Genomic DNA, 15151 nt, shown 5'->3' on the forward strand with positions numbered 1-15151 from the left:
CCCCAAGAGGACTACAAGGAAAGGCTCTTCTTACTCATTTTAGAGAGAAGGCCCAACAAGCTTAGCCCAAGGGCCCACAATTGGCAAAGTGCACCTGATGCGGGCTCTAGTGCTGGTTTCCATTATTCCAGCTCAAACCACCAAGGGCTTACTTAGCAAGTGCTTGTTTAAGTTAAGAAGCTTAACGTATATCTACATATATATCAATGACAATATAAATGAGCATGGTAAATGGGTAGGGAAAAAAAGAACACCACGGTGTGTGCTGGGGGTCCCAGAAAACATGGAGAGGAGCCCTACCCTCCATCTAGGAGGACCCTAGGATCATGGATGACAGAACTGCAAGGGACCTCCAAAGCCAGTTAGGCCAAACCCCTATTTTTTCAGAAGGGGAAACCGAGGCTCAGGAAGGCGAAGTGATTTGCCCAAGGTTGTATGGTCCATGATAGAGCCAGAATCCAAGGCAGACCCAGCACTTAGAGGTTTCCTGTACCGTAGGAACCTCAGGGGGTGAGATAGGGGAGGGGGCCACTTCTCCTAGCTCTGTAGCAGCCCTCCTCCCTGCCCCCTCCTTCTCTCCTCTAAATGTTCCCCCCACCCAATCCGTCAATCGATCCAGGAGTGAAGACCTCTCCCTTAGCATCTGAAGCCTGCTTGGGCACACCGCTCCATTCTCAAAGGGCTGGCTTCCCCTTCCAGGCCTGCCTGGCTCATGCAGGCACTGTCTAGCCTGACCTAGGGGAGAGGCCTGGTTAATACCCAGGAACGGGCCTGGCCATCTCCTCCCTCTACCAGTTAGCAGGGATAGAGACACAACCAGTTGGCAGTGGGGTACGCTGCTCCACAGGATCCCTCCTACCTGGCCCTGCTTCAGGCCCCAGATTGGGGGTAGCAGGTGATGGAGGTAGCCAACGGGCAGGAAGGGGAACCATCTGTCCACAGGACAGAGATAGGGCCTCTGACTCAGGAGGAAGCCATGGGAACAGGGCCTCCAGGGAGTCTCTCTGAGCTGCTTCCCCATGGGCACAGGAGCTTATAAACACCAAGGCAAGTCCCAGGCAGGGAGCCTGAGTCTCTGGGCGCAGGTCAAGCCCTGGACCTGCTCCTTCTCCCTGGAGCAGGGAGTTGTGACCTATTGGCCCTAGACAGGACTTTCTCCCTATTCCTGGCCCGGCTCTAGAGGCTGGAGGTCCACTGATGCAAGCATTCCCTCCTCCAGTCTCTCCAAGCTATAGCAGCTATGGCCAGAAAAGATCATCTACCCCCAGGAGTTGGCCGGCCCCTTGGACACTAGACCCACCTGCCACCACTGGGCCTGTACTCCAGAGATGAACAGATTGGCTGAACTGGGAGGGGCCCTAGAGGCCATCTCATCCAGCCCACTCAATTTAACAGAAGAGGAAACTGAGGCCAAGAATTGGGCCAAGGTCCCACAGGTAGTCAGTGCTAGGCCTGGGAGAGTAGACCTGCTAGCTCTGATGTACCTTCTGGACCTGAAATACACCAGAATCAAGCAATGACATCAAACTGGAGCAGGCCCTTGCATGACAACCGTCCGGGGAGAACCAGCCTTTGTCAGCTTTGGCCTCACTCTGAGCCCTGGGCTGTGGGCAGGGTGGCAGAATGGTGTCTCTTTATCCCACTTACCCGCAGGGGATTTTCATTCAGGTATGGGGGCTCGCCCTCCACCATTTCTATTGCCATGATCCCAAGGGACCAGATATCCACTTTCGGGCCATAGGCCTTCCTTGTCACCACTTCAGGGGCCATCCAATAGGGAGTCCCCACCATGGTACTCCTTTTGCTTTGTTCAGGGGTGATCTGGGCACAAAACCCAAAGTCCGCTGTGGAGAAAAGGGCATTGTTAGGTCCTGGCATGGCACACTCAAACACACACTGAAAGGGACACTTCCAAGCATGCCCTAAACAGGCAGAGGACAGGAAAGCTAGCTCACTCTGGGGTCAGGCAGGGGCTGTTCTTCCTTTAAAAAACCCTTCCCCACTTCCATCATTGAATCAATACTGTGTATTGGTTCCAAAGTAGAAGAGTGATAAGGGCGAGGCAATGGGGGTCAAGTGACTTGCCCAGGGTCGCACAGCTAGGAAGTGTCTGAGGCTAGATTTGAATCCAGGACCTCCCATCTCTAGACCTGGCTATCTACTGAGCTACCTAGCTAGCTGGCCCCCGTGGCCTTCTACCCCAGAAAATCATCCTGGTGAAGTGGATAAAAAGCTGGCCTCAAAGGCAAGAAGATGTAAGGTTCAGATTCCACCTCTGATACATACTGGTGGGGTCACTTGGGCAAAAGACTTAACCTCTTTCAGTGCTCCAGAACAGGCACTGACCTGCCCTGGTGTAGGGAGTTCTCTAGACCAGAGGAATCAGAAGCTCAGTCCCTGTTGCCTGCACTCTGCAAACTGGCTACTACTGAAGCAGGAAAAGCCAAGGGAAGCACGTCTGCAGCAAAAGGCAAGTCTCTTGGCTGTCACTGACTGGGAAGGAGCAGCGAGCTGCCAGCCTTGGGTGCACCATGCCCATGACTGGACATTCCATTTTCTTGGGATCCTCCTGGAATTTGGAGGGTCCCGAGGCCTTTAGGGGCTTCTGCTGATAGACAGAGAATGTGCCCAGCATCTCCTGAGCAGCCTCAGAGTAGCTTGGCCTGCCCTGGCCACTAACTGAGAGCCAGAGGAATGAATGAATTTAACACCGAGTCTCTTAGGTGGCTAAGCACAGAGCAAGTCCCTGGCTGTGCCACCCTTCCTCATTTGAGAGTTCCCTATACCTCGTTGCGGGGCATAAGTACAAATAACCCTATTTACAGATTAGGAAAGTGAGTCCAAGAAAAGCAAAGGCTAAGGGATCGCAGCCCAATAGCTCCCCATATCAGCCCTTCTCCACTATTCCCCACACTAGCTGGCCTATGGGGATTCAGAATCCTCTCCAAAGGGGACAGATTCCTGGCTCTGTGCCACTCGGGGTCATCTCTGAGGTCACCTGACCAAAGTGAGCTCTGGGTGATCCCCAATTTTTTTGGAGGGCTTTGGACAAGGGAACCAAGCCCTTGGCTGGAGAGTAGCTAGTTTCTGTGAGGGTATCAGGCTGGGGAAAAGGTGCTGCTCAAAGGGCCTCCTTGCCCTTGGAGCACCCAAGCTCAAATCCAGAGTGGTGGGGAAATTTCATGGGCAATATGAGAAGACCAGAGAAGCCAGCTTTGAGGAAGAAAACGTGTCCCACTCTGGTGGGTTCAGTGATCGCTCAGCCAGGGCAGAGCTGAAAGGATCTGGCGCCATACTTGTTGGCATGAAGTAAAGGAGCTGCTCTGGGGAGGCCGATTTCTGCTACGAAACCTAAATGGCTGGCCCTTCATTCAGCATTCCAGTTTTGTCTCTGTATCTCCAAGGCCCACAGCCATACCTGGCACAATGTAAGTGCCTCCTGAATGGAAGTGAATTGAACCGCCTAGCTTATGGTGGGGTGTATGAGCACGGAATGACATGATGCCCTCGCCAAGGCCTGACATGAGCTCTGGGCTCCCAGGTCGTCTGCCAGCTTCTCTCCTCTGGTCCCGCCCATTTTCTAGATGCTTCTTACCAACGGCTATGGCCTTGCCCCAAGGGCAGAAGCTCCCCAATGGCCCACCCACAGCCCATGGGTACCTACTCAGTTTGACCGAGCCATCCATCCCGAGAAGAATGTTGTCACTCTTAATGTCTCTGTGGATGACTTGGTTAGAATGTAAGAAATCCAAGGCCTGGAGACACTGAAGCAAAAACATCCTGTTGGTTAAAAGGCTGAGAGCATTTCCTGGGCCCAACACAATCCCACCCGCTTCATCCCCAGCCATCCCCAGCTGGGTACAGCCTGGGAGGCCAGAATAACCCACCCCCAACCCCGGTGGACACACCCCAGCCCCTGTGACAGTGAGAGTGGGAGAAACAGAGCTGGGGTTGGGGTCCTCCATGCAGCACCTGAAACCCCTGGCCTGGGAATGGGAGAAAAGGATACCCTGGAAGAGGTTCCATGTTCTGGTGCCCATGGTTGGTCTGGGGGCCTGCAAGATCCCAAAGGCCATCATTTCCAGGGCTGAGGACTTCCCTGCTGTGGGGCATGCCTCAACTTCTTACCTCTCTGCAGACGGCTGCTATCTGGCCCTCATCCATACAAGTCTCTGTGACAACATCGGTCAAAGAACCACCAGCCAGGTACTCCATCACGACCCACAGCTCATCGCCCACTAAATAGCTATGAGGAATGAAGGAACAGAGAGGGCTAAGGGAGTGTCCCCATATAAATCCAGGACAACTGACTCAGGGCACGGGAGAGAAGGGTCAAAGAAGCTAGATTGAAATTTAGAATCGGCTAATTACTTGGGCAAGACGTTTCCCCTCTCTGGCCTTAGTTTCCTCATCTGTAAAAACCACTAAATGACCCTTAAGGTCCTTTTATGCTCAGGCAATCCATGTTCTCTGCTCTAGAATGATGATGAAGTCAAGCTGGAAAGCCAGGTGGCCCAAGGCACAATGATTGCCCTCTGGGTAAGACATGAGAAAGAGAGGGAAGGAGCAGAAGGAGGGGAAGAGAGGGCCTCAAAGACCATGTGGTGTTCCAGGCCAGGAGGCCATTTTCAATGTAGAGTGAATAAAGGGATGGGCAGTGTACAGAGTAGCAGAAGGACTCCCCGGCGGTGTAGCCTGGCCATCTGCATAATTCTAGCTCTTAAGTCCACTCTTAGTCTGAATTATTCAGACGGGCTTGCTACACAGCTCAGATTGCAAAGAATCATGTCCCTCCAAGTTGGAAGGGAGGGAAGGGCCTCGGAGACCATTCGGAGATAAGCTTGGGGCAAGTAGAAGTATTGGCTCTTGAACCAAGAGATCTGGTTTCAAATCAAATCCCCCTTGCTACAGAAGAGACTGAATGGGCAAGTCCTTTCCCTGTTCTGCTACCAAAATCAAGGAGGCGGGCCAACTGATCTTATGAAGCAGGAGGGCAGTGGTTGCTGCCACCTATCTTTAGGCAGGTACTAGTGTCTTTTTCTTAACCTGGCAAACCAACTATATCGTTGAAAGGGTGACTGAGAGACACAGGGAGGTCTTGGATGTGGCAGAGATATGGCTGAGCTGGGTTACTGGACGATTGCCCCTGGGTTTCCAGATGTGTTTGTCTCTAGGGCATGGGAGGCCCATGTACTAGCCATGCTGTGGCACAAGGTCACAGATCGCCATCGTGTTCCAAGCCTTCCTCTCTTCTCCAGATGCCACTTGGAGCCTCCATCTCCTCCTCTATTGTGAAAGGCTTGGCCTAGATCAGTGATTCCCAAAGTGGGCGCCACCGCCCCCTGGTGGGTGCTGCAGCGATCCAGGGAGGCGGTGACGGCCACAGGTGCATTTGGGGGCGGTGATAGTATGTGACAGGGGGTGCTAAGTCATATTTTTTCTGGAAAGGGGGCGGGAGGCCGAAAAAGTTTGGGAACCGCTGGCCTAGATGGTCTCTGTGGTCCCTTCTTGCTCTAAGCTCCTGTCTTCATGCTGACCTTCATCCCAAAGGAGGAAGAAGGAGCCGGACTGAGGGCCCACAGCCAATGAGAAGCAGAGGCGAGCCTGGGTCCAGCTTGGTTTCATTCCAGATTCTCCCCCACAGATGACTCCCCTCTTCTCAGAGAATTTCTGTCCTACCTACCAAAGAATGAGCTCACTAGACATGACTCAGCCTCATGAGTCACAGACAGCATGCTGGGCACCTTTCGGAGAGAGGTCAGCTGCCCCACAACCGTGAGCTGTAAAAGCTTCCCAGGCAGGAGCTTGCCTGGCTTACAAAAGCAAAGACCACTCACTGTGTCCCTCTCCTCTCCCGCCACGGTCCCCACTATTATTATTAGTCAGGCAGGAATAGTAGGTGAGGGGCAGAGGCCAAGCCTCAGCCCAACTACGTATGGAGAATGGAGGCTTGGTACTGTATCCATGGACAAAGAGCCCACTCCCCAGGACTGCCTGCCCCTCCAGTGCCCTTCTCTGGGGCTACCCATCTCCCAGGCCCGGAACTCCCAGCACAGTCCGAGAGGGTCTATGGCCACTAAGTCAAGTATGGCGCCGGAGTTATCTCGTTATTCTGAGAACCTCCCCCCAATGGGTACAGCTTTGAGGCCAAGACCTCTTTCTCCACATGTCCATCAGGCAGCTGGCTGCACTGGCTCACCAAATCACAATGTCTACACAACAGAGGCGAGAGGATGAGGCTTGGAGTTGCCAAGAGCTGGATTCAAAGCCTGCCTTGCTCAACACTTACCACTAGCTATGACACAACTGTGGCAAGGGACCTCGAAGCACTACTGGAGCTTCCATGTTCCTTGCTGTTTAATAGGGCCAATAGCACCCACCGCCCTTGTCTCCATGGGTGTGTTGGGAGGCTCTCTAGTAAGGCTGGCTATGGTTATGCCAGCCACCAGGTCTGCCCAGCCGCCACCACAGCCCCCAGCCGAGAAGTGCTTACCTGTCTAAATAATTCACAATGTTGGGGTTCTTATTTTCCCTCATGACGAGAATCTCGTTAATAATTAATTCCTTCTTGGGCTGCTGTTGGAGATTCATCTGCTTTATGGCCACCTGAGAGGACATTGGAGACCCAGGCATGAATGTGATCCAGGATGGCCCCCCTCCCCAGCAGCCTCTGAAACAATCCCAAAGTCTCTGGAGTGAGGGCTGACACAGAGGCCAAGGCCAGGTGGGTCCAGGCCCCAGGGAGCCCAGGCCGGGTGGGCCTGGGCTCCCTGTGAACTGGTTCGATGGTAGCACTTACCTCTTGTCCGGTGGCGATATCCAATGCAGTATAGACAGTACCTGAGGCCCTGGGGCGCAGGGGAGAGGGAGAAAAGAGCTCAGTTAATGACTAAGGAGACCAGGCCCAATTGTGTGCATTTCTGGCCCTTCGAAGGAAATGAAGGGATTGATACCGCTCAAAGCAAAGCCCTGCTCACAAGTCCTCCTTTCTCACCTCCAAGCTTGGAAGGAAGCTTCCCCAACCCTGTTCTTCTTTCTACTCCCCGGCGCCCGGCGCCCAGCACCCAGCCCTGGAGGAGCTCTCTAAGCTGCGGTGTGAACTGATACTGTGCACTGGTTCCAAGCCCAGAGTGCTAAGGGCTGGGCAATGGTGATTCCCCAGGATCACCTAGCTAGGAAGTATCCGAGGGCACATTTGAACTCAGGACCTCCCCTCTCCAAGCTCGGTTCTCAATCCTCTGAGCCACCTGGCTGGCCCCTTCCATGTTTCTTTGGTTGTTTTGGAGATACTTGGGGAGGGGGGAGATACTTCTTTTTTCCTCTTTTTTCAAAGTTGATTTATGTATTTATTTTAGGCTGGTTTGCCCTGGTTCCATGATCCATGTTCTTTCCCTCCCCTCCTTCCTCCCTCCTCCCAGAGCCAAAGAGCGATTCCACTGGGTTTTACATGTGTCAATGACGCAGACATTGGCCCTGGAGTGAGCGTTTAGTCTACCTCCTCGATCACACCCTCATCGAATTCCTTTTTTTCTGAATTCAGGGAGCTGCCCCTGTTTGCTCTCCTCTTCCAACTTGGAAAGTTCCTCATCTTTCCCCCAATTAGAAATGGGATTACCTAATGTTGAAGTTGGTCTTACTGGATTAATCATGATTTGTTGAGTTTTTAAACCCTTCCTTTCCCTCTTAGAATCCGTACTGTGTACGGATTGGTTCACAGGCAGAAGGGTGAGCGGTAAGGGCCAATCAATGGCGGTGAAGTGACTTACCCAGGGTCGCCCAACTAGGGAGTGTCTGAGGTCAAATTTGAACCCAAGACCTCCAATCTCTAGGCTTGGCTCCCAATCCACCCAGCCATCCAGTTTCCTTCTAAGTGGCTGCTGTAAATTGTCAGCTTCCTGAAGGAGGGCTCCTTTGTCTTAGCTAAGCTTTGCCTCTGCCCCGGTCAGAACATCCCTCTGGTGGTCAAGCCGGGCATGCCAAGGAAGGAGCTGGCTCAGCCCATGGTTTATTTTCCATTCCTGCAAACCTCTTCAGTCCAGGGCTGGATTTAACCCCTGGTTGCTTCTCTGCACCGAAGAAATCAGCTTAAAAGAATGTGTGCAGGAGGCCCCCAGGTGCATTGGGTGGGACTCCCCCAGGACAGCTCAGCAGGGGGGAGCAGCTCCTGGCCTGGCCTTTAGGGATGGAGGAGGCCTGGAGGCAATAGTAACCATTACAGGGGCCTTCGGAGAGCCCGAGAGGTTGGCAACAAGCTTTCCATCTCATCTCATCTCATCGGAGCTTCCCAGCAGCCCAGGGGTTTGTTCAGATTCACAGCCTCAGGGTCTAGGTCCTTCCTTCTCCCTAGCCCTCCAATCTAGCTAGCTGCCAAGCCCAAGACCAGAGATGCTGATCCCCAAGGCGCCCATTTTCCACCTGACAGTAGGACTGATCCTTTCCAGCTGGGCAGATCAGAAAGGCTTCCAGGAAAGGAGGAAGGAGCATCTAACCCCAACCCTGAAGCATGGCCAGGCCTAGGCAGGTGGAGAAGGGGAGAAATCACCCACCACAGCAGGGCAGGGCAAGAGGCTGGAGAGGGCAAGCCAAGAAGAGTGAGTAGCAAGGAGCACAGAGTAGGGGAGGCCAGACTCCACCATCAGGGGCATGGGAAGAGTTAAGTAAGGCCAGACTGGTAAATCAGGACCTCAGGCTTCCCTTCTGGGAAATGGGAGCACTTGGTAGATGGCAGAGGGGCCACAGGAAAGGGAGGGGTAGGTACTAGGCTGAAAAGATCCCAGGATTTGAGGCTGAAAGGGATCTTGGAGGTCATCTAGTCCAACCTCCTCTTTCTACAGGTCAAGAAGCTGATGCTGGCCAGAACTCTGGCTATTAAGAAGTGGGCACATGGGGGGGGGGGGTGGAAGTGACCTGCCCAGAGTCTCCCAGCTAGTAAGTGTCTACCCGGCCCGCGTGCTATTGGCTCTATTCTCAGCACCCGCTCCCATGTCCATAACGGAGATGAGCAGCCCAGGTCCTAACCCTCCTGGATTGACTTCTGCAATCTTTAACCCATAGTTTTGCTCCCTGCTTTTCTCCTGAATCTCCAGATCCCCCACTGCCTTCTGAGTAAGCTGCATCCCCGGGGGATTCCCTGCTCCTCCAGCCTCTGCCTTCCTAACTGCCTCCCATGGTCCTCGGGTGGGCAGCCGCCACGCTGCCCCGTTTGCTCTCTGCTCCTTCTGCCTCTAGGCACGGGTCCACGGCTGCTCCTCAGGCTTGAGATGTCCACCCTCCTGCTGCTCACCTGCGACTTCTCGATCATCTTTGAAAGCCTCACTCCAATGCCACACCTTCTCGGGGAAGCCTTCTCTCTCTACTTACCCGGCCCCCTGCCCCAGCCAGCCCAGCCCACCATAAGCTGGCCCTCTCCTCTCCAGGGCACTCAACATGGAATAAATGCCGCCATGTTACCATTACCTGGGCTACTTACTGCCAGAGGCCCCTGCTAGATCGGGGGCTTAGAGGGGAGGCCTTACCTAAACGGGCCCCAAGCAGGGAGGGAGGGCTGCTGGCCAGAGAGCCCGTATGCTCACTCTCTCTCTGGCAATCACAAAGACTCACTCACCCTTGGCCAATTTTTTCAAATCTCGTGTATTTCTTCTTGGGATCGCCAATGCTTACAATGCTTCCTAGGAGAGAGAGAAAGGACACAGGCTGGTCAACAGCACAGGGGAATGAGGCCCCAAAACCCATAAGGGGCCACTGCCTGGCTGAGGGACCACCCCGGGGCGGGGGGAATGAATGCCTTGCTCAGGGCCTCAGGCTCCCCTTCTGGGAAATGGGAGCACTTGCAACCTGAGACAAACTGCAGCTCTGCACCGAGTGGGCCTTCAAGTCCCCAAGGAGACCAGGAGTCTGGAGGCTTGGGCTCTGGTCCTGGCTCAGGATGGGCTCATTTAGCCCTCCCACTCTCAATTTCCATTCAGTATAGCCTGGAGGAACAGTGCCATACTCACGGTAGGTTATCTGGAGGAGGGATTAGCTTTGTTCTGCTTGGCCCCAGAGGGAAGCACTAGGAGCAAATGGGGTTAAAGACTTAGGCTCCATACAAGGAAAAACTTCCTCTCGGCTTGAGTGGTCCCAAAGTGGAACGGGATGCCTAGGAGGGTAGTGAGTTCCCCATCCCTGGAGTCTGCAAGCAGATGCTGAAAGTCCACTTGTCAGGGATGTTAGAGAGGATTCCTACTTGGAATATGGGTCGAAATAGATGAGGGCTAGCGGAAAGAGAATGGCATTTGGAGTCAGAAGAATCGGGTTTCAGTCCCAGCTCTGCTATTTACTAGCTGTGTGACCTTGGGCAAGAGTGTTGGGGTTGCTGGATAAGGAGTCCAAAGCCCCAGGTTCAAATCCTGGCTACCTGTATGACCATGGACAAGTCACTCTACCTCTCTGAGACTCAGTTTCCTCATCTGTAAAATAAGAGGGTTAGAATAAACCAGGGGTCAGCAAACTCTTTCCCATGGGCCAAAGTTGCCCGGCGCCTGCTTTTGGACATGACCAGCTAAAGGAGGGTTGGGACATTTTTAAAATCAAGTTTTACTAAATTTAAAAATGTCAGAACCATCATTAGCTTTCAGAATGTTCAAAAACAGGCGAGGGGGTGGGGTGGGGCAGACAGGGGCAGGGGCAGGGACAGGGGGCGGGAGGGGGGGCCAAATTAGTTTGCCGACCCCTGAACTAGATGATCTGAGATCCCCTCCAACTCTAAACTTCTGGGCCTATGCCCTCTCTAGGCCTCAGTTTCCTCATATGCAACATAAAGGGGTGAGGGCTGAACTAAAAAACATCTGAGGTCCTTTCTGTGGCCCTATGACCTCTCTAGGCCTCAGTTTCCCTTATCTGTAACATACAACTAGATGATCTCTGAGGTCCCATCCAACTAAATCTGTGGCCCTCTGAGCTTTCTAGGTCTCCGTTTCCTCATCTGTAACATAACAGGAAAGCTGTTTCTGTCTCAGAATCATCCTATGATTCTACAGCCCCTCTGAGTTCCCTCTTGGCTCCCAGGAGTCTGGGATGCTACTATGAAGAGGAGAACGTTGGACTAGATGGGCCCTCAGGCCCTCTGAGTGACAAATGTCTGTTCTTGCCCACCCCCTCCAGAAGAGACAGACAGACAGACAGACAGAGACAGAGACAGAGACAGAGACAGAGACAGAGACAGAGACAGAGACAGGCAGGGTGGACAGAACACTCACTTAGCTTCTCCAGGATCTCCTCATCAGTCATCTTGGACTTCTTCCTCTGCCGGTCAGCATTCCGATACAGCGTGTTGGAGGGCGAGTTCTCCGCTGTGGGGGCCGAAGCCTCTTTTGGGGAAGCCATTGGCAGAGCGGCGTCCATCACAGAGCGTGTATAAATCTGAAAGGCAGGCGGAACCCCCAGTCAAAGAAGAGTGAGCACAGACGCACAGAGCTGCAAGGCACTGTCCATGCCATCTCTCGCTGGAGCCCCGAGACAACCCTGAGAGCCAGGTGGCCCAAACACTCTTCTCTCCACAGCTCACTCGAGGACGACGTTAGGAGAAGATCATCCTCAACATGGCGGCCCACATTGGAGTGTGGCAGTGATGCTGAGCTCTCACTCTCCACCAGACCACAGAGCCCATGAGGACAGGCCCAACAGGGGATCAGGTCTGTGGTTCAAAGACTGGGTTGACCAAGGGCACCCCCCGTCCCCCCAACCTCCCCCAACATTCTTCAGCCCCAGGAGCTAGGAACAGTGGCAAGCCGGGGGACTGACGTGGGGAGGGGGCCGGGGGGGATGGGGGGAGGAACCAGAATGGCCCACTAAAGAATGCTCCGTGGCACTGACCTCTAGAGCAGCTTCCTGTGGAGGGATCTTGTCTCCCAAGTTAGGCTACGAGCCCCTTGAGGACATGCAAAGACACCTTACCGTCCCACTCACAGTGAGTGCCTTCCACAGGCCTGGGCACACAACACAGAAAGTGTTCAATCAAGGTTGGAGGAGGGCAAATGTCAGTCAGGACAGCCCTGGGCAACTTACAGATTTTGTGTGCTCAGGGCGTGGTGCAATTACAGGGGGGGGCTCGTTCTCTTCCTCTTCCTCCTCTTCCTCATCTTCATCTTCCTCTTCAGACACCGGGGGAGCCAAGGGAGGTTCTGATGCTGTTTTTGTACTCTACCAATGCAAACATCATCTAAGTACTTAGGACAAACTCATTCCCTATCTCTCTTCTTCTAACGGGGCAATTATGCATTTCAACAGACATGCTGGCCCATAGGCAGGAATTGTGGCAAGTGGATCGCCATGTCATTCTAACATTGGATTCAAAATATAGAACTCAAAAACATCTGAGCCAGAAGGGGCCTTAGAGACCCCCAAGTCCACCCCCTTCCCAATGAATGAATCCCAATCACCAATCTGAGACACAATTTAGAGCAAGATTCAAAGAACTACAAATACCCAAGTACAATGAGGTACACCTGATCTTTCACAGTTCATAGAATGAGAGATTGTCAGAACTGACAGGGACCTCAGAGACCCGTTAGTCCAACACCTCATGTTACAGAGGAGGGAAACTGAGGCCTACGAAAGGAAGAGATTTGTCCAAGGACACAGAGCAAGTCAGTGCCAGAGCTTGGGCACCCAGGTCTCCTGATTCCTACTTCAGGGTTTGTTCCACTGCAACATGTGCCCAGATGAGACTTGCCCAAAGTACAGAGAGAGGCTAAAGAAATATGGAGCTTTCCAAAGGGGGCGGTGGGCAAAACAAATGTGTGAAATTGAAAGGGAATTTTTTCCCCCACAAAATGAACTCACACAATTGTCTTTGAATTTAAAAACTGCAAAGTCATTTCTTTGATAGAGGAAGCAGCACCAAGAAAGAGAACAGAGTCCTGGCCTGGAAGTCAGAAGACTCTGGTTCCTTAGCCCATGGCTGCAGCTATGGAAATGACTCTGGATGATGATGATGATGATGATGATGATGATGATGATGATGATGATGATAATAATAATAATAAGCGTCTTTAGAGCACTTGCAGGTTTGCAAAGTGCCTGAAAAATAGAGTCTCATTTCCCCTCCCTTGGCCTCAGTTTCCTCCTCTGTAACATGAGGGAGGCTGGACTAGTGGGTCTCCTTGGCCAGGTATTCAAAGTCCTCTTTGACTTGTTCCCACCTTTGGTCCTACCTCTGCAGCCTTCTTTCCTCCAACACACTAAGATGCTTTCTGGTCTCCAGCTAGACTTTGCCACCCTGGGCTCTCCCACCTCCTATGGGCCTCAATGGCTTCCGTACAACTGGAATGTCATGTAGACAAGGCTGTCACTTATCTCTCCTCTTCAGAGCTCACTTTCTCTCGTACCCCTGGGATGCATCTACTTAATATTGTATATTCCAAGTAGCCGGGCTAGCAAGCAAAGCTCCATTCCTTACCTAACAAAGAGAGCTGGCTTTCAAAGAGCACTTGAAGGCTTGTAGGACATTTTCCGACTATTATCTCAATTGACCCTTTCAATGATCCTGCTATGAGGCAAGTGTCGCTATCCCTATTTTACAGATGAGGAAACCGAGGCTCGAGAGATCAAATGATTTCCCCGAGGACGCACACCTAGTCATTCGGGAGTGGGATTTAAACCCGGGTCTCCCCTGACTCCTGGTCTAGTGATCTTGCCTCTGTATGACACTGCCTCAAAACCTGGCCTCTCACCCAGCTCAGGGGTCTGCTTGAAGTGGGCACATTGTCGTATTGGCTGAATGGACGAATGACAGTCTGTCATTCTATGAACCATGAAAGGTCAGTGAGTGGGAGTACCTTGTCATACTTAAGTGTCTGTAGTTCTTTCCATCTCGCTCTTCATCGTGTCTCATCTGAGTGAGCGGGACGCACCCATCACATCAGCAAGAATGTGAACCAGGTGGTCTCAAGAGCCCCTTCTAGCTTAGACATCCTCTGGCTATATGGTTTGATTCCAATGTTTACCTGAGCCTTCACTCCCTCGGCAGCTGAGGTATCCAGGTAACAGAGGGAAGCTGGTCTTGGAATCAAAGTCTGCTGTGGATTATTGACAATAGCATCTTACCCCAGAGTGGCTGTCAGCCGGGGTTAATACACATTCGCCTCCTTAATCTGGGCCCTGCTACTTGAACCCGGATTCACCCCTAAGAATTGAGTTCTTGCCATGCATGGGGGCTAGAAGGCTTGCGATGGAAGTCAAACACATGCAAAGATGTGGAGGGCTGGCAGGGGGGGATAGGATTTGAACTCCATCTGCTTGGCCCCACAGGGCAGAACTGGGCCCGCAGTGGGCCCAGAGAGGGCAGGGGATGGTACGGGGGCAGAGAATCTGATTCGACATCGGGAAAAACTTCCTAACAACCAGGGATGTCCAGAAATGGGACAGGCTATGATCTCCCCTTCATGGCCTAGAGGGAATGTTCAGCTTAGACTGGGTGACCTCTGAGGCCCATTCCAACTCTGAGAGTCCTGGCTCCTATGATAAACGACACAATAGAATTGTGAAACAAGAAAGGTGAATTTGTAAAACTGATTTCCAAATGCGGCTCGAGAGCACAGGCTCTGTGGCTGACCACGGCCAATCAGAACGCCCCATCTGAGGGCAGCTTTCCAGCTCCGTGGAAGAACTTCCGAGTGTACTAAGTTGGGACACCAGAGATGGAGGTTCCAGCCCCAGATCTACCGCAGACTCGGTATATAACTTTGGAGAAGGCCCTTCTCTGTCTCTGAGCCCCAGTCCGATAAGAAGGGTTGGTCACCTCAGGAGAGAGATGGGGGATCATGGCTGCACCAGGCTGCACATGCCCATCGGACAGACGTGGTGGAGAGATCCATTTGTTTGATTCAACTATTTCCCTTTATAATAGCAGGGGTGATGGGGGAGGCAGAGAGGGGTTCTAGGGAACAGCCAATGATGTACTCCCGTAAAATATTACAGAGTAAAATAAGGGAATTGGACCAGATGGTGTCTAAGGTCCCTTCCAGCTCTGCCATTTAAGGTCTCGGGCATGGCAGGTCTGAAAGGTCATCAAGCCTTGGCTGAGAAATCTGGATGGTCCCAGGATACATGCCCCTCTAAGTTCCTACGTGACCAGGGGAAAGCCCCTTCCCCTGTCCGGACCTCGTGGACT

The 15151-nt window shown here is 52.8% G+C and overlaps 1 protein-coding gene across 1 annotated transcript in view; it reads right to left on the bottom strand.

Annotated features, from left to right (window-relative positions):
- PAK3 (p21 (RAC1) activated kinase 3) overlaps positions 1-15151 on the bottom strand; it is a 32290-nt gene that overhangs the window by 2598 nt on the left and 14541 nt on the right. The window contains exons 5-12 of the mRNA XM_044682474.1: positions 12046-12180; positions 11238-11400; positions 9605-9668; positions 6800-6848; positions 6494-6606; positions 4129-4246; positions 3665-3764; positions 1648-1844 (exon numbers count right to left, since the gene is read on the bottom strand). Coding sequence (XP_044538409.1) covers positions 1648-1844; positions 3665-3764; positions 4129-4246; positions 6494-6606; positions 6800-6848; positions 9605-9668; positions 11238-11400; positions 12046-12180 — 939 coding nt within the window. The remainder of the gene's footprint in view (positions 1-1647; positions 1845-3664; positions 3765-4128; positions 4247-6493; positions 6607-6799; positions 6849-9604; positions 9669-11237; positions 11401-12045; positions 12181-15151) is intronic.

This window comes from Gracilinanus agilis, chromosome X (assembly GCF_016433145.1).
Source record: "Gracilinanus agilis isolate LMUSP501 chromosome X, AgileGrace, whole genome shotgun sequence".
Lineage (NCBI taxonomy): Eukaryota > Metazoa > Chordata > Mammalia > Didelphimorphia > Didelphidae > Gracilinanus > Gracilinanus agilis.